Source organism: Pipra filicauda, unplaced genomic scaffold (genome assembly GCF_003945595.2).
Source record: "Pipra filicauda isolate LSUMZ 115617 unplaced genomic scaffold, ASM394559v2 scaffold2_size9829703_pilon, whole genome shotgun sequence".
Classification (NCBI taxonomy): domain Eukaryota; kingdom Metazoa; phylum Chordata; class Aves; order Passeriformes; family Pipridae; genus Pipra; species Pipra filicauda.
In genome coordinates this window covers 8,502,209-8,524,986 of record NW_024104421.1, presented here as the reverse complement: position 1 = coordinate 8,524,986, position 22,778 = coordinate 8,502,209, and the positions used below count along the sequence as shown (strand labels likewise).

Below are 22,778 nucleotides of genomic sequence, written 5' to 3'. Positions count from 1 at the left end.
AAGTGTTGTTTGTCTTCGGCATTATTATTCAGTATTAAAAAAAAAGTGCTGCAAACCCAGTAAATAAATAGCCAATGTAAGTTTGATGAAAGATTGGCTCAGAAGACTGCTTTTGGCCTGAATAGAAAGATATGCTTTCATCCTGTTTTGACTATACTCATACGTTTACCTAACATAATTGGATGTAGTTAATATTGCAGGAGCCTTCAAGCAGCGCACATTTCCCTCATTAGTGGGTTTAAAGCCTTAATGATATCTCCTGTGCTGCAGAAAAGCCCAATGTAGGCTTTAAAAATGATTGGCAAGTTTCAACGAGAGAAAAACTGGGGGAAGGGAAGGCAAAACCTAATAAAACTCTGATCTTGTTTTCTTCAGTTGTTTAGAAAAGGAAATTTTGCAAATGATAGAATGAAGAAAAAAGAGGTGAGGATAAACATGTCAAAATAGATAATTTCAAAAGTTGATCTTACAGTAACTCAAAGAAACGTGAAAGAAACAGAGAGTGGGTAGAAAGAGTAAGTGACCCTTCACATACCTGGAACACATTAAGACACATACATACTTAGTCTTACACAAAATTCTGATGACATAAACAAGTGCATATACACAGCATATTGTCAAATCAGCATCTTCCTACACCTGCAGCAAAACCACCTATTAGTAGTTTCATTATGCAGTATTCACCCCCCCACACTTTAAGTCTCAATAGAGTCGGCAGGGAAGCCTCGCATTTAAGAAACAGAATGTCACAATATACCACTAAGTACATGCAAAGGGGTTTGGGGTTTTGTTGTTTGTTTGTTTTGTTGGTTTCTTATTGACTAATTTTGACCATTTTCCAGGAACAGAAATTTCACAGGCTGATTTAGTTTCAAAAGAAGCGTAATTATGTACAGCTGTATTCAGTATTTCTTAACTGCCTTGAACAAGCAGTGAAAGGGAGATTTGCACACATTATCAGCCACTATCATTAGTGCTGTAAGTACGTAATCCATCTGGTGTTCTGGTGTCTACCTAGGAGCAGGTATTGAACCAATGATGGTTGCAGTATAATAGCACAGAGAAAGAGTGCTAAAAATGAACAAAACAACACAGCAACCCTGGTCATTTCTCAATACAAGACTGTCCTTGTGTTTGTGTTCTCCCATGGTTCCACAAACCATCTTTATATGTACAGGCGTGGAGAGTGGAGAATTAAAAATGTAAATTTCCTCAACATGCGGTTTTTCAGTCTTCACAGGGGAAGAGGTAGCAGGATACCATGGTGATGGCAGCACTGCAGTCCATTAATAAACCAGAGAAAGACTCAGGGATAGATTCAAATACTTAGACCCATGCTGAAAAATAACTCATTTTATAAAATAACTCCTAGAAAAAATAAGAGGACTGTACATCTCAGCATCAGCTGTGGCCTTAACCTGCTGATTCATCATTTCTTGATGGGGGACAAGGAAAGAGGAAACTTGTTTTCAAGTCTTCTAGTCTCTTTACAGTCAATTGCATTGCTTTTATATTGCCAAGGTTTATGGCCCATAGCCTCTGAAAACAGACAACCCGTGTCCAGAAAAGAGAAAAAGTGGAAGGTTTTTATTTTGTATTCCATCTGTGTGTAACCCATCTGTTTCCACCACTACTGCTAACCCTTCATACAGAAGGTAGCAGTCAGTTTTATTTGCAATTTTACCAGGAAGTGTGACAAATATTAGTGTTTACTTACTCAATTAGAGATCCATAAATCTCAAGCAAACAAATTCACATGACCTACCTGGACAACAATACAGTAGCCATTTAAAATAGCAGCCTCAATAGAAGTGTAGCTTTCTCAAAAGCCCAGCGATAGCCTTGCCACCACTGCTGGGGATATGCTGAGAGCTTCCTCCCATCACAACAACACAGGAAACCTTCAAGGAAACGTTACTCAAATCGCAAACTACCTAAGTTGTCGCTCAGAGGAAATGCATTGTCAGCTACAGGGTCTCTCCAAGTCAGTCAACAGGACCATCCTCAAGCTAATTGGACTTTACTACAGTCAGTAGTAAAGACTGATTGCTTGTAAGTTGTTCTGTGGCATTCCAACCTATTTTTATTTATATCTTCCTAAATTTTCAGAAGTCTTTATCAAATACTTAAATGAGTGAGAATCAAAGAATCACAGTGAGTTAGGAGGGACCCACAAGGATCACTGAGTCCAACCCTCAGCCTTGCACAGAACCATCCCCAAGAGTTACACCACCTGCCTGAGAGCGCTGTCCAAATAAATGCTTCTTGAATTCTGTCAGGTTTGGTGCTGTGACCACTGCCCTGGGGAGCCTGTTCCTGTGCCCAACCACCTTCTGGGGAAGAACCTTTTTCTAATATCCAACTAAGCCTCCTCTGACACAACTTCAGGCCATTCCCTCGGGTCCTGTCACTGGTCACCACAGAGAAGAGATCAGTGCCTGCCCCTCCTCTTCCCCTCCTGAGGAAATTGTAGACTGCAATGAGGTTTCACCATCTTTTCCATGAGAGGCACAGCGAAAAACAGAGTCTCCTATTTAAGGGAATAGCCTAATTCTGGACAGCCTATGAATAAACATGTATATACACAGTCATGACCCCCGGAATTAAATGAGAAGTAAGAATGTGAACAGAAGTAAGTAAATGCTACCATATTATTATGTATAGTGGTGTCATGGTTTAGGAATGGTACTCCCCAATTCAGTGCCCCCACCGAGACTCTGCAAACCACACTGCCACTCTCTCGCTTTGCCACTTTCCCTCCCCTCCTCCCTGCAGCAGGATGAAGAGAACTGGAGGCAAAAAGAGCAAAGATCATGGGTTAAAATAAGAGCAATTTACTGGAAACAGCAATGAGATGAGAAAATGAACAGTAACAACAACACTGCTGACAGAGGGAACAAGAAAAGAAATGATTCACATGGAAACCCCCTGACAATAGACAATACTGTATGGCTCCCCAGAAAAGCATCCCTTTCCCCTGTCCCCAGTAATGCCATGAGATGGTACAGAATAACCTATGGGTCCTGGCAATGCCCCTTCCTGGCTATCACAAAAAAATTCAGCCTGTCCTGGCTGGGATCAGGACAAGTGGTCAGCAGAAGCAAATGCCAGGTGTTCCAAGGTAAGTACAGGTGAGCTTTCCCATTTTGCAGGACAGAGATTTCACTTGGTTTCCTATTCTGAATTAGAATCACAAATAAAAATTACAAACTTGAGAGATGATAATCCTCAAATACAATCAATTGTATTTTTACAATACAATTTTAGCTTTTCTACTTTAGCATTTTTTTAATACTTCAAAATAGAAACTTACTTAAAAAGAAAAAAAGGAGCTTTTCATTAAAACTTTTTAATCTACATTTCTGAAGCTTCTTTTAAGAACAAACAAAAAAAAGCCTCCCACCACAACTACTTGAATTAACAGATAAACCAAATCCCAATCCATTGCCATCAGTCCTAAAGCACTAACATTCGCTAATGATACTGTTCGGCTGGAAATTCCCAATATAGTCTTTTACATTTATTAAGGTGACAAAGCACTTCCTAAATGCTTTGCCCTTGTGAACACAGGAATTCTGTAGCAAAGCCAAAAACTGAGCTCAGAGCTCCTAAATCCCGACCTAGAGCCCTAATCGCAAAACCAGACTTCATCTCACCGGGATTCAGAGGATCAGGTGGTTCACAGAATACGGTCTACTAATACATCAGTTCTTTCTTTAAGGGTAACTGAAGCCAAAGTCTGATTAATTTTACAGTCAATAGCAGTGATCATTTGAGAACATTAGTTTTCTGCTATTAGCTTCAGCATATGGGGAATAAGGGGCGATTTGTTGTGCATGCATAAAAAGACTTACATAGTGTGAAAGAAATGACCCTCTCAAAATTTATTATTTTAATTTTCAAGTTTCTATTGCAAGCATATGCACTGCTACTTTAAAACATTTAAACCAAACTGAATTTAATTGCTCAGAAAAATTAACGTGCAAGCTCTGAAAGCAAAAAGAGGAAAGAAAAAAGAAATCCAGAACTAAAAGCTATTTTACCAGGTATAGAAGGCAGCAAAATAGTTACATATATATTGACACGGCTAGAAAGGTATTCTAGTATGTCTAGAAGACAGCCATGGAAACACATATGGGAAAGCAAGCAGATACATCATTATGGTGATTGAGCCTCAGTGCTCCTGAACCATCAGGTCAAAACAAGGATAAGAGCCCTTTCTCAGCTTCCTGGCAGGGACTGGCACTGGAAAATCACTCAGGCATCTGGGCTTACATGGTTGTACAACAGCAACCACAAATACACAGTCAAACAAATTAATATTAAACAGATAAGTGTTATATAGTCAAATGCATTTCCTGCTAACATAATTCCCTTTCTGTAATGATGCTGTACCAGCCAAGATTTCAAATCAACTATGATCTAGAAGCTGTAGAAAACTACTAGGTAAAAAATTCTCTGCTTGGACACCTTTTCACTTATCCTCGTAAGGCACAGAATGATTTTTGGAAGCGCCAAATATTCTTAGGTAATGAGACCAAGGCTTGTTGTACATGTGGTAGGACTGATGTTTGGGTTTGTCCTAAAAGTCAGAGAGGGAGGGAAGAACATCACAGCTCTGTATCACAAACAACCAGATGTTCAAGGCATGGCCTGCCATCAGGCGTGGCAGCTTTACTGCATCAGGAACCGAAATGTCACCATAGCATGTACAAAGAGGCACATTTTGTGAAGTTTTCATAATAAGATATGGCACAGCTGATGTCTACAACACTTTAGTGAGGATTAGAGATTCAGCCTCTCCTCAAATCACAGAGACCCCAAATCAACATGTGTTCATCTGTATGCATCCATAAATACATACAGGTATGTACACATGCCCACATGCAGGTGTGGGCAACTAATCTTGGGACATGGTAGCTCCAGAGGTGTTATGCTGGTCATCTTTCATGTCCTGTGTGAACCAAACAAAAACTAAGGTGAAACAAAATGAAGAAATGGAAAAATGAAAAAACAGATCTAAACATACTGAGGCAGCGAACAAATTTAAAGCACATTCCTCATTACTTCTCTTAGCAGCCACAAAACCCAGCAACTTTTCAAAACTAAGTATCACAATCAAACTATTTGCATGCACCGGAACATCACTTGCCTACCAAACCACCCCACTGAACAGTCATTTTAAAGGGTGGGAAAATGAAGACCTTCTTATATATATTTACCATTTTTTCTCATTTGTTTGAATCATTTTCCAAGTATTGGCTTACCCGCTGTCATACTGTGTGTCACTGGTGCTCCAAACCACCACACGAAGGTAAGCTTACAGCAAAGCTCATGCATCATCTGTTTACAAAGTGAGTTCATCGGACTCTACAGCAACAATTTCTAAATAAACTAAGAAATTCACATGAAAGGATGATGACGGTGGCATTGACACAGCCGGAAATAATGCTAGGAAGTTTGATTTGAAGAAAAGAAACATTTCTAAACCAAACAACCAAGGGTACTGGGTCAAGTCAGCATGTATATGTGTCTTTTGGGAAGAGTACACAACTTTTCATTCCTTAACTATTTTTACATTATATGTGTCCAAATGAGTATGTTAGTGGGTTCATTTTTCAAAACAAAAACTGTATTTGTGAGAGAGATACTGAAGAAACACCCAGCCCATAAACTGTATCAGACTCTGGGTTTGGATACATAACTGCATTATCACTGTTTACTGAAAGACAGCACAGTGGGGCTGATGCCTGTTCTTTAAAAATCAAGTAAGATCTTGCACAAGACACGCAAGTGACCTTTCACTTGCAGAAGGCCAAGAGCACAGACGCACACAAGTCAGTTCCTGAGGTACCACACAGAGTTGTTTGAAGCCAGTTGTGCATCCCAGTCCTGCTCTGGAGACACATAATCACTATCAGCCAGTGTAGAGTCATCTAAAGTTAATAGAAGTACGTTGATTTATGCTGACTGAGGACCTGACCCGAAATCCACCGAATTATGGGTTGGTTGAGTTTGAAGGGGACCTCTGGAGGGCCTCTTGTATCAAATTTGGATAGATCTTTTGATACAGTAATATGAAGACACTTTTTCTTCCCCCCTAGTACAAGACCAGAAAGAATAGCTAATTCAGGGATATGATGGCCATCATGGACCACAACTGAACAGGATGCAAAAAACAGGATCCTTCTTACTTTGTGGTTGCATTTTATTTGTTTAATAGCATAGGTAAGCCTGAGGCTTTACAGATCTACCAAAATAAAGATGAAGCCAACAGCTTAGTGTAACAGACAAATTCTACATGTGAAAAGAGTAATCAGATCTCATGAGGATGAACTAGAAGAAAAGGATAGACAAGCAAAAAGAAAAGAAGCTCGAGCAACTTGCTTTTCCTTCAAGAGGGATACAAGGAATTTGTACTGCTGTGTTTTATCAACATTCATGCTACTTTTTTGTTCTTTTACCACTTCATTATTGTTTGCTGTTAATGTATTATTACTTTTTCCACTGTAGCAACAAAGCTCCTGATGAGAAAACAGTGATGTTTTCTCACAGCTATTGCAATGGGTGTAGATTTTTGAATTTAAAAATGTCATCCTCCTCCAACTGGTATGCATATAGATTTAAGGATTTGGTCTGAATCAACTACTAGTTTCCACTTGTGATAGCCACATGAATCCTGACAGAACACTGACTCCAGCAGCCTGGTAAATCTTGACTAGGCAGTACTTACCTTTGCCTTAGGGCCCGCTGATCCACATTTTTAGCAAATATTTTGACATACAACTTCTGAATTACTTGAATTATGTATCAGGTAATGTTTCTCTTCACGTTGTTCCACCTTAACATTCTGCTCCTACATTTTTAAAAGTGCACTTTCATGATTCTCAAGTACTTATTGAAAAACAAATTCACAATGCAGAAACTAAAAACAATCAGAAAACAGATTATGTATCGTTATCCCACCTGGCAGAATGCAACAAACATCATAATCCTATCTCACTTGCAACACAGTAATGCAGTTAAAAATGGTTCTAGTGCTCTTAAAAGGAAACTTCCATTCACGAGACAACACAGTTGTGAGAAAAAGGTATCATTTACTGCAGCACAGCCCTCCTAAAACACTGGCTGAGGTTTCCATGGTTAACCTAAATTAAAATTAATTCCATATTTTTTGGCAGAATGTCTATAAACTAATTTTCATATTTTCTTCTTCAACTATAATTAAAAATGTAGGGAAAAGGCTTCGTATGTCTCAAGTATGAAGGTATATTACAGTAGATGTTTTTGGTTTTAAATTGCCACAATGCTTACTTTAATTGAGGCAAAATTAAGTGGGAAAGTAGAATGTCATGACTGCCTTCTGTGATTATACAGTTAATACATATACCCCATGCCTACAGGGCAATAACAACTTGCATGCTAGATTTGGCTGCATGTTCTGAAAGGATGTGAACCTTAATAAAGATTTGATCTGCAGTCACCATACATTTCTGTTGCAAGAATTATTAATCAGCAATTCAGAAACAAGAGAAGATAGCAAGGGAAGGTAAAAGACTTTTTACAGCAACATTTGAAAGATATTAATAGTAAAGATGTGAAATGTATAATATCAAAGAGAAACATAATTAAATAAAATGAAGAGTAGTTTGGCTTGCGTTCACATGCAAGATCTACTTTGTCTATATAATCAGTGAGCAGACAGATTCAATGTGAGAGAAGTGCACAAATGGTCCAGATCTCTGGATGTGAAGACAGGACAAGAGATGCATCCAAAAGAATCCTCTCAGCAGATTAAAACCACTCTGATTCCATAAAGGCCTTCTGATGACTTCCCAGCAAGTAGTCCATAAATGCACAATCCCAGATTAAGGTCATCCTTCTTACAAGCACTCAAAGGCATGACATCACATTACAGACAGCTTTAATAAAAGCTGTTAGAGTTCACTGAATCATCATCTTACTGGCTTCTGTCTATCAAGTACATCCACTGTTTGCAACCCTTCACAATAATCATCTCTAAATTGAATACATACATATTTTATAATTAATTGAAAAAGCAAGAAAATAAACATGAAATATAAACTTTTTCTACACTTCGCTTCTAGAATTAGAAGCACATCCTGAAACTCAGTGACACTTTGTTAACATACAATTGCTACAACTGCTACAGGATATGGTGAGTAATCTCCTTTGCAGCATTCTGGGTTAGATAACTCTCACCTCTGGTGGATGAAGTACAAATCTTGATTTTGGAAATAGATATGGAGAGGTGGGGAAGAAAAATGCATGTGTGTTTTCCTAAGGCCTGTTCAAACACAATAGTCTCACCCGCTTTCCCATCCTTCTCACCCTAAGAGACTGACACTCTTAAGCTAAAAAAAGGTTTTGGGTTGAAATAATAAGCACGTGCCATGTCTGGACTGAAATATATTAGCCTAGGTTTGTGAATAGCACTGACTCCAAAGTAAATTCTATAACCACTCATCAGTAAATAATTGGGAAAGGAACTGGTAAAATAAAGTAGTGGGATCTATTTCATGTTTCAAATTCTCCACTAGCAAATAGAAACCCTCCCTTAAAGTAGAGGAGCTTGCTTTGACTAATTTTAAAATATACAAACAGAAGCAACCCTATTAAATGTCTTAAAACTACATTTATTCAGACAATGTGAGAAGAAAGAATTCTATTACTTGGAAAGCACTTTTCTCACCTCACCTTTCAACCATTACTTGCATACAACCCAAATCACCTCTGAATAAATTCCACTGGCCTTCCTTACATACCATCATTATCTATTTTCATGTGGAATAGTTAGTGTACTAACTATTAGGATAGCCTAACACTTCACAGAGACAGCTGACTGCAAATTAAAGAGGAGACACAGCTTCCACTGTGAAAACTCCAGAGGGGAAAAAGATCCAAAAGTTAAACGTGGAAGGACTCAGAAATAGAGGACTGCTTATCCTCAGTAAGTGAAAAGCAATGGCTAGAAGAAGGCGGGAACAAAGTGGAAAGGGAGAAACAACAAAGATCAAAGATTGTATGTGAGATGACCATAGAACAAGCACATAGAAGCATATAAGATGAAGCAAGTTCATTTGAATTAGACTCCTGGGCGTTAAGCAAGCCAGAAATAGCAACACTGCATAGGTGAGAAACTCTTAATTTTTCTAAAGGGTGGGCTAGGAGTTAAATTTTCTCATCTGTCATAGGCTTTCTGGTTAGTGGCAGGGATGTCACTCAGTCTATGTCTCAGTCCCTCATCGATAAAGCTGGATGTTGTACAGAAAAGCCACAAATGATTCAGGGGACTGTCACTTGATAAGGGCAAGATATGAACCTGCAGAGACAGCTATACCTCACAGATCCCTGCTGAAGAAAACAAAAAGAGGAAGGGGAGAGAGAGGGAGGGAGGGGGGGAGAGAGAAAGAGAGAGAGAGGGACAAAGACTGGCTACAGTGACATGACCTAACTACCTGAATGTTACAGAGGAACGCAAATGCCCACGACAGATGGACATACAACCTCAAGAAAGATAAACGTCTGAGCACAAAAAGCCTGAAGAAGAAAGAAAATTTTCACCGAGAAGGGTGATGATACAGACACAGGTATATTCAAATTATAAGGCTGACTATAATTAAAAGCAGAACAAACCTCTGAGATTGCTCTCAAAGGAATGCTCTCCAATTTCAGGGAGATGTTATTTGGTTACTAGCTACTGCTAGGAAGAGTGAATACAGTCTACTAGTATCAAATATCCATGAGAAAAGCATGAGAAAGTTATGGACAGGAAGAAATAGGACTTCTGGTTGCAGTGGAAGAAAGGAAGGGCTGGGAAACTTCTTTAAGTATAGAGAAAATGGGGAAAAGACCCTTGTCACACACAACTTCAGTCTAAGAACCCTAAGAATAGATTCTTACATTCAGGTGTGACTCGTGGGCAGAACGGAGGGCAACTGGTACAAGTAGTTATTAAATAAGATAGACGTAGTCACAAGAGGAATCTCATGTACCAAAAGAAGCAAACAAAGGAGACAAGCAGTCTGCAGACTATCTAGTTGCAGAGAGGATCAGAGGGGCAGAGGAGACACACAGCCAATCAGAGATGAAATTTGCCCTGAGGGCACAAACAGCTCTCCTGAATACATGTGAGCTTATTTGAGCAGGTTTGAGCATATAAGGGGGCCAGAAGGAAACAGGGGAATGGCACTGAGGCAGCAAGTGTTCACAGTGACAGTATTTCTTCATAAAATGCTGAGCAACTCCTGGAAATCTTTACCATCCCCTCTGGCCATTACCCCCCATTATTTGTTCTAACCAGTGCTTGAAAAAGAGCTTTTCAATATGTAAGTCTGTAACCAACAACATAAGTTCTTGCTAAGTCCAACTTCCTTCTTTGCTATTTATTATTGTCAGACTGGTAAGTATGACTAAGTAATATACAATAGCTGCGAGAGGCATGTCCTTGTCCCAGGCAGACCTCTCCTGCCCTATAAAGTCTAAAAGCACAAAACAGATCATGAGTAGGAGAAAGCAAATAGTACCATCTCCATGTTAGAGATTGAGAACTGAGGAAAAGAGCTAGGAAGTGAATTTCCCAGGATTTCACAGGAAGTCAGTGGCAAAACTGGATATTGAAACCCTCCCTCTTCAATACCCATCTGGTGTTTCAGCAAAAGGGCAGTGTATCTCTTCTAAGGACATTCCCTTTTATCCTCAGAGTGTTCTGGTAACAAGAGTCTTAGACTGAATGTATATATTGAGTGTATACAGCTTAAGGTCTTGTTGTACACCACATTGTACATTTTCCTCTCTCTGTTTCCAACCTTCTTGTAGCCACTTTTGGTCTGAGTTCAAATTAGCAGTGCTACCACCTCCATCCACAAAGTCAACTTCTTTATGTACTTACAGCTCTGTTGGTGAAGTTACTGAAGTCTGTCACTAAGATTTGCTTGATCATGTCTGGTGAGGAAACCACCACAAACATCTGGCGACCAATGTAATACCTACAAAGAAAAAAGAGAGTCATTTTAGCAGATAGTGACAACAGAGAACCATCTCCTTCCGTAAAATACCTCTTTTTGCTTGAAAATACTTGCCATGAACAAATATCACGGTAAACATATTCCCTTTGGTAAAGCAGTATCTTTTCCCAGTCCTCTCAACTATTAAATTAAGATGCATGGTCCTGGAATTTGAAGGAAACAGCTTAAAATCTTTTACTGATTGATCAAAACTCAGCCAATATTTTAATGTAAAGGTTTGTATGCTCTATGCTCACTCTGAATGCAGTACAAAGTGATGTAGTATTACTAAACCAAACTACAGAGGAGCAAAACATTAGAAACCAACAACCCAAATAAGCATTGAAGACCTACAAAATAGATTTTCCTGCAGTTAGCCACATGATGGCAAAGCCCTGTCTACAATGAGCCTTTCCAGAAGTCCCCCCACCATGACTGCTATAAAGGCACACTTCCACAGCTTCTACTAGCACTGGAACTGAGTGCATCTCAGACTCCAGGACATAACCATGGACATAACAATCTAACAGATACCATCTGAACCTTACCAATTATACCAATAAGGAGGGGGAAAAAAAAAGAAGAAAAGGAAAAAAAAAGGGTTCACGAAGTGTCTAAGGGAATTAATAAAGGTTTAGAAGAACAATAAGTGATAGGGGTGTCTCTGCCTGCACACCTTCTATCTCCCTGCTCCCAGTTTAATCTGATCTCGTGGAGCCATGGTATGTCCTTGCATGTCTTCACACCATCGTGGAAGCTGCAGAGGTACTGGGACCCAACCCAACACCACAACTCCTAGGAGTGCAGAGCTCCCTTCTCCAGCACCATTCCCCCCAAGGCCCACAGGCACTTCATGCTTGGTTGCTCTGCCAGAGGAGGAAGAAATACCACCAGGAAGTAGAGGTTGCTTGCAGTCCCTACCTTTGTTGATTGCTGGACCAGAAAGATTATTCAGGCGGTGCTGTCTTTCCTCCACTAGGAGAAAGGAAGAAGAGACTGGAGGCAGGCACAGGAGGGCTAGGCAGCTCATGGCAGAACACAAGAGCAATACCACAGATGCTGCAAAACTGTGGTAATATCTGTGCCTAATCATTTTTGTACAATATAGCTTAGTATCAATATATTGCTTATCACCTGTCTACATTGCAGCAACTGAATAGACAAGCAAACCCTGGGCTGAATTAAATATAGTAACTAGAGGTTCCCATGGCAATGAAGCTGCAGCAGCTTGATTTCTCCAAGGGCAAACAAATCAGACAAATATCTGGATTCCGAAGCTAGGTTTCACAGACCACCTTGACGCCCCTACCACCAAAACTCATAACAAACAAATGGTAAAGAAGAACAAGAACACAATTTTCTTCAGGAAGAAAGATATCATCTTTTCTTCTCTGGTGGGTTTCCAGAGGGAACTTTTATTTCCCAAATGCAATCCACAGGCTCTACTTGAACCTTAGATATGGGTGGTGTGGTCTGTGAAGATAAACTTTTTCACCCCTCCCAGTTTGTTCGACCACAGTAAAATAGCTGTCTGTTAATGGTCAAACTTTTATTCAGAACCCCAATAGGTGTATAAGAAAGCACTGAGGCCTCATTTTAAAGAGGGTTTTGATCACAGACTTTAGCAAAAGAGGATAATGCCATACGTGCACCTTCTGTATGTACTTTGTACAGTTTTTCTGGCATCAAAGAGACAAAGCAAGCTCTCAGGGCAAAGACCCAGCCACGAATACCGACCTCTCATGCTCCTACTTTGCTTTTCTCTTCCTCTCTCCAAGTTTATCAAGTTCCTTGTCACATTTAATGGTTAGTGACTGATGGTCCTGTAACACACAGCTTTTTACAGGGAGCAATTTCCTGACACCAGATTCCAAATCTGAATCAGAAGCTAATTATGTCTACCCAGATAGCCTAACTCTGACCAGTAAGAGGCACAATATGATACATCATGCAAAGCATGTATGTGTAAGAGACACAATTCTAATTTATTTCAAACCTGGGAATTTGCAGAGCTCCAGCTCCTGTCCAATGGAATAACAGGCCAGTACTCACAGCAGGGGTCTTTATGTCACAGTGCACTTTGTGCTTGAAAGCATTCAGGACTAAAAATTTGGGACAGGAGCATCTCCTACTCAAGCTGCTTTTATGAGAAAGTGACTCACAAGCCAGGCTTATGCAAACAAATCTATTCATCATCCTCCAACTCAGACCAGTCACCCGAACTCCCAGTTCTGCTTCCACAGCTAAGCTCTTTCTTTTTTGTTCACTCTCCTCTAACTTTCTAGCTATAGGCACCTGCTTTTTCTTTCATTATCCAGTTATAAATTAGGGCAGAGAAGGAGAAGAAGGGGGGAAAAGATACCTTACAACTAATAAATTGAAAATTCTGGAAAAAAAATCTTAAATTGCTTTTTAAGCAAAGTTCTGCCCATTTTTAAGGAATGACTGCTGTAAAGCACACACCACCATCTCTTATTGCATCCCAAACAGCAAAGGCTTTCTTCCTGCCTTTTTTCCGTTCTCCTGCTTTCTGTATATAATCTTTCTAACCTTTTCTAGGACACAAAAATAAGAGTGTGCGTATGGACATGTTTTGGAAGTCAAGGTCCTGAGGCTAGAAGCATGACTTACATGATCTTCCCCTGAAGTTAAGGAAAAAGGACAGGTAGAACTAAGCACGAAACAAGATCATCTGAGCCATTTCATTTAGCCAACGGAGGTTCAGAACCTGCAAAGGCACCAGAAAGATGCTTACCTGATTTTAACACATTTAAAATCCTTTGCAGGATCAAGGCCTCAGTCACACTCCAGGAGAATATCTCCCAACTCGGCGTTTGGGGGGTTTTTTCACTTTTTTTTCAAAATTGCAAGTAAAAGATAAAATCCTCCTGAACAATAATCTATTCTTCCCAAGTAAATAACGTATTTCACCCCTGCCATGTAAATTCATTTTGATTCTGTATTACTACATGAGGATATCACCAGTCTCACATAGACTTAGATTTATTATTGAACAAAACCTGATATTCTTGTCAGATTTTAATAAATAAGAGTTTGAGAAAAACAAAAGCCTCTGGGCAAGAGCATTGCAAATGGATTCATGAATAATTTAGGACAGCACTTTTTATTAACTTTTCTTAGGTTAATCTTTTCACACGGCTCGTTCACACACAAAAGTCCTACCTTTAGCTACAGTACCATTACACTGCTTGACCCAACCCTTTGTACTACTTTCAGGTAGGGCATTCAGGGTATAATGCAAATGCTTGAGACTACCTAGCTCACTTCTGCAGAGAAGCAAGAACACACGTATGTAGTTTGGCATCCTCAGGGTGACACAACTCTGTCCACATCGAAACACTTGTGGAAACACTTACTGCCATACCAGTAAAAATAAATTTCATCACCCATGCATGAAGGCAATTTTCCTGTGTAGATGAGGCCTCAGTTATTTAAGTTATGCTGTTGGGGCAATTTCTATTATATTTCAGTTTAAACTGCAGCTGTGCAAAATAGAGAAAAAATTCCACCTTTTAGACCAGTAGCTTTAGCTCCATTGGAAGGTGAGACAGGATAAACCTGGTACTAGTCTATCAACAGCACAAGGACAGAGTCAGCTTCCTCCAGCAAATGAAAGTGCAGATCAGGAACCATTGCCCCAGCAGGCTGTCGGGGCAGAAGCAGGAAGCCTTGTGTTGCACCATCCTCAGGAGGGCCAGGCAAAAATTTTTCACAGGTGTTCAACAGAAGGCATGGATGGACCTATTCCCAGAAGTTATGGAAAAGGCAAAGGTTACCAAAGGGCTCACAGGTCAAGGAGATGGCTAGGTTACAGGATATTGAACAAAATAAATTACTCTTCATCTGAAGTGTTTTAACAACTGAAGAGGCAATAAACACCCACTGCAGCAGTTTGGTTCGTAAGATCAGAGAAGCACCGTTCTTAAGGCAATTAATGACAAGGACAGAGACTACTGCCTTGTGTTCAGGTTTCACCCAGGATGTTGTAGTTCTCATTACAATGATTTAGTCATTTAGAAAATGCATCTCTTTTTTTTAATCCACAAGAATAAAAAGCAATCCAGCAACTATGTCTGCTGTTTTGCTCATGCACCACCATTGCTCGCTGCAGAGATGTGGCCTAGGTGTCTGAAACCACACCTAGTGCCTGCCATGGCCACAGCAACACCCAAGCATGTCATCTTCCTTCCCAAGGTTTGCCAGGGACTCCCCCAGAATGTAGATTTCTTTTATCAGACAATGTAGCAGATCAATCAGCTACCAAACTAGTATTATCTTTTCTGCGTTCCCAAGATCATCCTGACCACACTGGACGGTCATCAGCTGCTGACAGCATCCCTCAGATCCTAAGCCACCAATGTGCTTGCAGCAATGTTGCCCTGTTGCACAGGAAAAGGTAAGAGCACGTATAGTACCTTACGGCAAAGGGCCATATGTTTTTGTATAACACCCATGTGGGAAACACCTGCAACCCTTTCACCTTGTTTATAGTGCTGCTGTCAATTCACAGAAGATTTTGATCTCCCTATCTGTTATCAGTCCCATGTATTATAAACACATCATATTAATCACAAAACATACATATGCTGTTAGACAATAAACGAGGCTTTGTATTCTATGCTGTGGTCTGGTGAAGTACACAAAGATCATCTGCAAAGCCATATGAAAACAGAATATTTTATTATCTCTATCTTCCTCAGAGAGGAGCAAAGAACAAAGAAAAAGGTGGGAGCAGGAAGGAGAGGTATGCAAAGATAAATAGATACGGGGGAAAGGCTAATTTTCTTAGGAGATATTTCCTTTAAAGAAGTACCTTGATCACTCTGCCTCTTTTGTTTAGTGATACCCACTAACTGCAGGCAGAGAAATGTAAAAATGAATAGCACACGGCTTGTTTCAAATAGGACTGAAGCCTGGCATTACTTAATTATTTCAGAGCAAACTGATTCGTCATGAGCACTGTCCCCTTTCAGCACTCACAGGCAATTCAGATGTGGTCGGACTAAGCGATACATAATGAACAGCTGCAAAGTCCAAACACTGTCTTCACAGAAAGGGTTATTTTGGGCTGAGAAGAAAGGAAAGGAGCAGGACAAATTTGTCAAGTACCACGAGTCCCATAATTATTTGTGTTATATTAGCAGCTGGAGGCCTCCAAGGTCCCCATGCCCTAATTTGACAGGAGATATACATAAGTAGAAAGCTTTATTCTAGGCCTGTGGAGCCTACAATTTAAATAACCTGGAGTGACAAACAGTGGGGAAAACAAACTATGTCCTCCATTTTCCATCTGAGGGACTGGGGGACAGGCAGGTACGGAGGAGAAAGGAACTGCCAGCAATCACCTTTTTTTTTTTTTCTGTTGACACCCTGTGAGAACAGAGCTTCTCAGCTGCCGCATACACTGGGAAAACCTGTGCCAGCTTTCTTCAGGAAAGTTGGGACCTAACTGCTGTGCCACTTCTCCTGCTTTCCGGGTTGTGACTCTAGCTGGGCAGGTACCTTCCTGGACTGCTTTTATAAAGCACTCACAAACTTAGTATCTCCAGATTAGAGAACTGGAAACACACTACCACTTAGGAGAAGAAAAGAAGAAAATGGCCCAAAAACACAACACCCTAGAAACAAGTGAACTTACTGCACATGAAAAAGAAGCCCCAGTAGCACTGAGCAGTCTCAGGAAAGGAAAAAAGTTTCAAAGCACAGCTCCGCCAACACACACACACACCCCTCAGCCAGAGACTATCCAACCCATTGTGTAAATTCATGAAAAAAAAAAAAGACATGGCCACAGTGATTTCTATTTAAGAATAAATTGTTCCTCATTTCCTTTTTCGATGAACTACATTTCTTTTCATGTCATGAAAGCTTTAAAATAAGCACATGGAACTATTAATTTAACTCCCGACTGTATTAAAAATATCGTGTAACATAAGATGCTTGCTCACGCATACTCTCTGCACTGCTCCGTACAGCTACATCCACCTCTTTGTCCACATACCCGGGATTAAAAATGCTATCTTTTACACACCAACCATGTGTGCTATCTCAGACTTGCACCTTGCCAAAAGGCCTCTGCTTTCTGACATGCTTAAGGAAGTACCAAAAGAAGGAAGAAAATTCTGGGATTATTTATATTCTCCCCACCACTAAAACACAGCTATTTTTAAAGGAGCTCCTCCCTTGTCAGGTGCAGTAAGAGACTTGTAGTATCAAAGTAGCATATTTAGGGTGACAATAAGAAGGAGGGCTGATTGGGGCCATTACAAGGTACAGAGCTGGTAGAGTCTTTCAAGTACCTTACACCAGGGTGCAAACGAGATCTATTTCTGGGCATCTCCAACCCCAGGGTTTAGTAACTTGAGAGCGTCACACACATTTACTACTCCCTTCCCCCTTCCAAGTGAGCGGTGCAGGAGACACAGACTTTGCATGGCTGTGTTAATTCATTCATGAAATGAAGTAGATGACATTTACCCACATATAAGAAATGACAGAGATTAAATTAAACTCACAAAGTGCCATGAAGAGGAAAAAAACCCCACGTCTGAATTATACAAGCATATTTAGCAATCTATGTCCATTTGGTTTCTGGAGGAAATCTGAGTCCAAATCCAAGTGCAAGTACAAAAACTCACACTCATGTCCAGGGGTTGGGAAGAGAATCAGCAAAAGGGATTCAGCAAAATGGACAGGGATAACAGAATTGTTTCTTTTCTCGGTTCGCGTGGGCTGCAGTAGAAGCTGGCCTCCACAGAAGCGCAGAGCCACGGGGTCCTGGGCTGTGCTCCTCCACAGCCAGGGAGCTGCTGCTTCCCAGGGCTGGTAGGGGTTATTTTTATCCTGCCAACTGGGCTAAGATGATTGCCACCACCACCACCGCTCTGTGTGCTTGCATCATACCGCTAGCGCTGATTAGCTACATCAGTATTCCACTTCATTAATGCAAAATGAAAGCTGTAAATAGGGTACTGCTTTTATAGGATGCTACTGGAAATGAGAAATAGTGTGATATTAACAAGAAACCACAGTTGCTCCCCTCCCGTGTGGGGTGTGTGGTGCTACTGTGACCGAGTGACGCAGAAAGTGCTCATAGCTCTTCACCTCAGCAAGAGTGCCAGAAGAAGGTTTCTAAAACTTTTCCCATGGTGTTTCCCACCAAGCTTGGACTGTATTAGTCTGTGTTTTGTTACCCATGTTTAGACTGTGACATTTTCACCAAAGCTTGTTTTGTCTGTGCTCACTAAAGCGCAGTATGCCTGACTGACCTCATGTGATGGTGCAGCAGGCGTTTCCTGTGGGTTTCAGCATATTTCTGTGCTTGGCCTTTCTGTTGGTTTTTGAGATGCAGCGTGATAGCAGTCTCATCTCTTGCACCTAATTCACTACTAAAGTACTCCTTTGCCATACCCCGAGGGAAAAACCATCAGGCTACTATTTCCAGAATACTGGAATATCATTTCTAGGGAAGGCTACCTCTGGGAAATAGCAAACTTTTTGTGTCTCCAAACTTGAGACTTACTATTATGAACACAGTGTTCATTTGTATGGATTTGTATGAGTCTATTATTTATATTCAACATTGCTACCTATTTTTATCAGTGCAAGGAAAAGAAAAAATCTACAATATGGCTGAGGAGGATAAGTAGACAATGTTACTTGATCTAAAGAAGAGCAGCCTCTTCTCCATCTTTTTTTTTTTTTCCCCCACACAGGGAGGGAGAAGAATCTGCTGAATTCTTATCCTGATTTCTAGTTGGGAGCTCTAAGCAGCTTCCCTTGACAGGCAGGTAAGCAATTTCTGGGAAACAACAGGCAGCATTACCCTGGCAGGGCTACAGCCATTTCGTACAAGATAAATGGAGACAGAGCAGTGCACTCGAAGATGAGGGATATGACTGTGATGCTACATCGAATAATATGGCTGAGAGAACACGTAGAAAAGGGGCCTGAAGTGTAGGGCTGCTTTCTAGCAAAGTATGGGGGATCTATCTGAACAGGTGGCCATGAAGCCAAGGAGGATTCTCAGTCTCCCAGAAAGCAGGGCAGCATGTGCGTGTCACAGTGCAGGATCCAAGAAAAATTTGGGGACAGGGAACAAAAGAAGTAGAGCATATGTGAGACCATACAGAGAGAACGAAACAGGAAGGAGGTCAAAGGTTTCAAATATAATTTGTGATACTACGACATCACAAGATACAGGAAGTGATAAAACAGTTTGACTATAATAAAAGCACAAGTATAATAAAGTTGTTAGTTACATGCCCATCACTAAACTTCATAGAAGCAAACACAGTTCAGGATGACTAAAACAAAACCCATGTGATCTGACTTCTGCCTCTCATAAAGCATTTCTGACCATGACAAAATTGAGGTTTGTATTATTCTGACGTCAGGGTATACCGAAAAGCCATCCACAACTCTGCATTTCTGCAAACTTCATCTCACATATACTTTACTTATCATGGCCAGAACTCAAGTGCAACTGGAGTTTTTCACTTCTCCGGTTTTGGTTAGCCATTTTAGCCCTGAAGGAAAGAAAAGACTTTCAGGAAACACTGAGTATCTCTATCTGCTGAAAAGTCATGTCCTCATACATATCTTCAAAAGCAGCATTGAGAACAGAGGCATTCAAAATCAGTAGCCTGTTTCTGTTTGTTTTAATTCTGCACTTTATCTTTCATTTCTTTATAGTCAAGACAGCTCATCTGCCTCCTGTAAATAGGATCAGCAGTGGTGGACGATACAATATTTTATTTTTCAGTGTACTTGAAATAAACATGCAAATAATTTTCTTTCAGTCTACTCCTTCTTACTGGCATTTTGATCTTAAATCAATGAGAGAGTTACATTACATTGCATGCCATCCCTCTTAATTCCTTTCTCTGCTTATGTTAATGCAGATGCATGCATTTATGAAATAAGTGTCTTAATATTAGAATATTTTAATTCTCCAATAATAGATAAGACTCAATAGACTTATTTTTTTGCATCAAAAACATAACAGAATAAGACAAATTGAATTTTGTGTAACTACACATACATAGACTGTTTCGTAGAATAAGAAATGACACTTTGACTTGGTCATGGTTACTAGCCTGAAATTATCCCAAGTTTATGCAAATGAAAGCAGGGTTTCATAAGTGGGAAGCGATGGGCAACCCATTCATTTGGTTTGCATGCAATAACGACACAGATTCCAGCCAACAATGGACAGCCTTACTCAGGGAAGGAAAGGTTTGCCAGACTGGCCATGAGGGGGACAGTCACTGGGACCCGCTTTTCTTTCATGATCTGCCTAAAAAAAAATATGTCGAAGCAAAGAAGAAAAAGATAGTAACCACCCACTCCTGGGAATGTACTATTTTATGCTACAGCATACAAAATATACACAGGACAGATTAATTTTTTACCTATAGAAGCATATACTTTTTCTATACATTCTTAGGATCTACACACACACAAAACCATTTATTTTTTTTAATGCATTATTAAATGTACGCTAAGCCAAATAAAAGTAATTTCCCAGTGCTTTATGCATTTATCATGAAACCACTAGCAGAATTCTTTACAATAAAAATGCTAGCAGTACACATGATCAACCTAAATTATCTAGGGAAATGGCTAATATCTGACCATGTGGAAACATTAGAAAGCAGGGTTTTGTTATGGGCTAGAAGGAAAAATATAGACGTATTTTCTTACAGAAAAATTGCAATGATAAAAATATTTTTAATAGTGAAACGGTACAGCTCCAGGAAATTTTCCTGAATCAATTCAATCTGTGTCGTGCTGGACTTTAAAAACCCATTAAAAATAACCATGATAAATTTCCCAACCTCTTTCAGTGCACTACACAGAAGACAAAGGAAACTGCAATTCAACAGGGATAGAAAAGAAAGAAAAAAAAATGGGAAAACCTGATAGCTTGTGTATCAGCAGTAACATCCTCACTAACATCAGTGAGCAATTCTGCACCACAAAAGACAAGAAGAGCAGGAGTGATGTGTACAGCTGACAATGGCACTCCAAAGTAATGACTTCCAGGAAAATCTGCTGTTACAAATGGACAACACACTGCTGAGAGGTAGTTGAGTCACAAGTTTCATAACATGTCAAAATATTTCAGCCTAAAAATGAATGTACCAAAATCCAGGATGTATTCAGCTCTGGTAAGGTAACTATGAGGATAATGTCCTACAAACAGCTAATACACTCACCTGGATTTAATTATTAAACTTCACTGAAATCCATGCACTTTCAGGGATTCTTTTTCCCCCATATTTAATGTGTAGTCATAAGATACAGATCATGTTTCAAACACCAGTATTAGCAGAAGCAGTGCCTAGTTGACCTCTTTTCCATTTACCATGTTGTACATATTATCAGTTGTAACAAACACACTTCTTTTGCCGCTCTCTTTTTTGTGGGAGGAGAAGGGGGCAACGGCATAACAAATAGCATATACATCACTGTATCATGAAACAACCCAAATCCTCGAGGACTGAAGAGTACATTAAGCCTCTCTTCCACAGGCATATCCTTTTACCTTCACCAGCAGGTCCTGTTCACCCACCACCTTCTACTGACACCCAGCTACCTGTCACACTGTGCAGACTGTCACACTGGTGCTGGCACCCAATCCCCGCATCTGCATTGCACACATTTGAGTTCTCATCACAACTGCATTAAACAGCTGTCCCAGGCCCGTATCTGGCTGCCTGGGGACATGAGTGAGATGTAGGCTCAAGAATTTCTCCTCTCTGTCTCAGTCACAGCTGCTTGGCTAAAGACTGCAGGACTCCCATAGACCTGCCTCATTTTTGAGTCAATGTTATCATTCAACACCACTTTGCTGTGTTACTCCCCAAACCCTCTGGATCTCTGGAGTCTGCTGGAGCAGTTTCCTAGAGCCCTTTCCTCCATACAGTTGAGCATGCATGAAACAGCAGTTGTACTTGAGATTTCTGAGTAGAACATTTCTGAAACAAAAATGGCATTTTTAACTGCTCCGTCTACCTAGAAAAAAGGAAAAACTAGTAGATTTGAACACAGACCAATGTAAACAATATTCCCTCTGAATATAAGGTACTGGGGCAAGTTCAAGCAACTTGATCCTCACACAACTACAGAGGTATACAGGAGATACAACCCACTGAATCTATTCATAACCGCTATAAACAAAGCAAAAAAAGTAATATAAGCACAACTGTAGGATGAACCATCACTGAAGTAAATATATTGATCTATCAAAAATGATTGAAGACTGACAATAAAAGGGTTATAAATTCTTAGAAGAAAGAGAAAGTAAAAAAAATCACACTACCAACCCACTGAAAAACTCCCACCTACTTTCACAGGGAAAAATGGACTGGAACAATAAAACACAATGGCAGTGCCTGTACATCTTTGATAGCTGCCCCTCCCAAAAGCTGGAACAATCCTGCTGTAAACCAAGCAAGTGAAAATGTAAATGCATGAGCAATTGTCTCATTGGGGATTCAGATGCTTCGTGTCCTGTAGGCAAAGAAGGAAGGGAAAAAAAAAAGGTAGGAAAGCAAGAGAAGACACCACTTTTAATATTTGTAATTATTGATCATGCTCTTCTCACCTGGAGCATTTTAAATCCAGCAGAGACCTTCCAGTTAAACACGCAACACTGCCTGCACAGCACGTTTAGCACTGACAGCAACACCCGCTTGTCCTCTGACCTCGGTGCAATCCGCTGCT

The 22,778-nt window shown here is 40.2% G+C and overlaps 1 protein-coding gene across 5 annotated transcripts in view; it reads right to left on the bottom strand.

Moving 5' to 3' along the window:
- The window catches only part of TBXAS1 (thromboxane A synthase 1), a 262,385-nt gene that overhangs the window by 115,166 nt on the left and 124,441 nt on the right, over nt 1–22,778 (bottom strand). For 2 of the 5 annotated variants that reach the window (XM_039383168.1, XM_039383167.1), the window contains exons 2-3: nt 11,949–12,002; nt 10,913–11,009 (exon numbers count right to left, since the gene is read on the bottom strand). In XM_039383168.1, the coding sequence (XP_039239102.1) occupies nt 10,913–10,990 (78 nt within the window). In that variant the 5' untranslated portion in view covers nt 10,991–11,009; nt 11,949–12,002. Of the gene's footprint in view, nt 1–10,912; nt 11,010–11,948; nt 12,164–22,778 lie in introns of those variants that run through there. The other 3 variants (XM_039383165.1, XM_027743833.2, XM_039383166.1) reach the window with 2 other exon arrangements.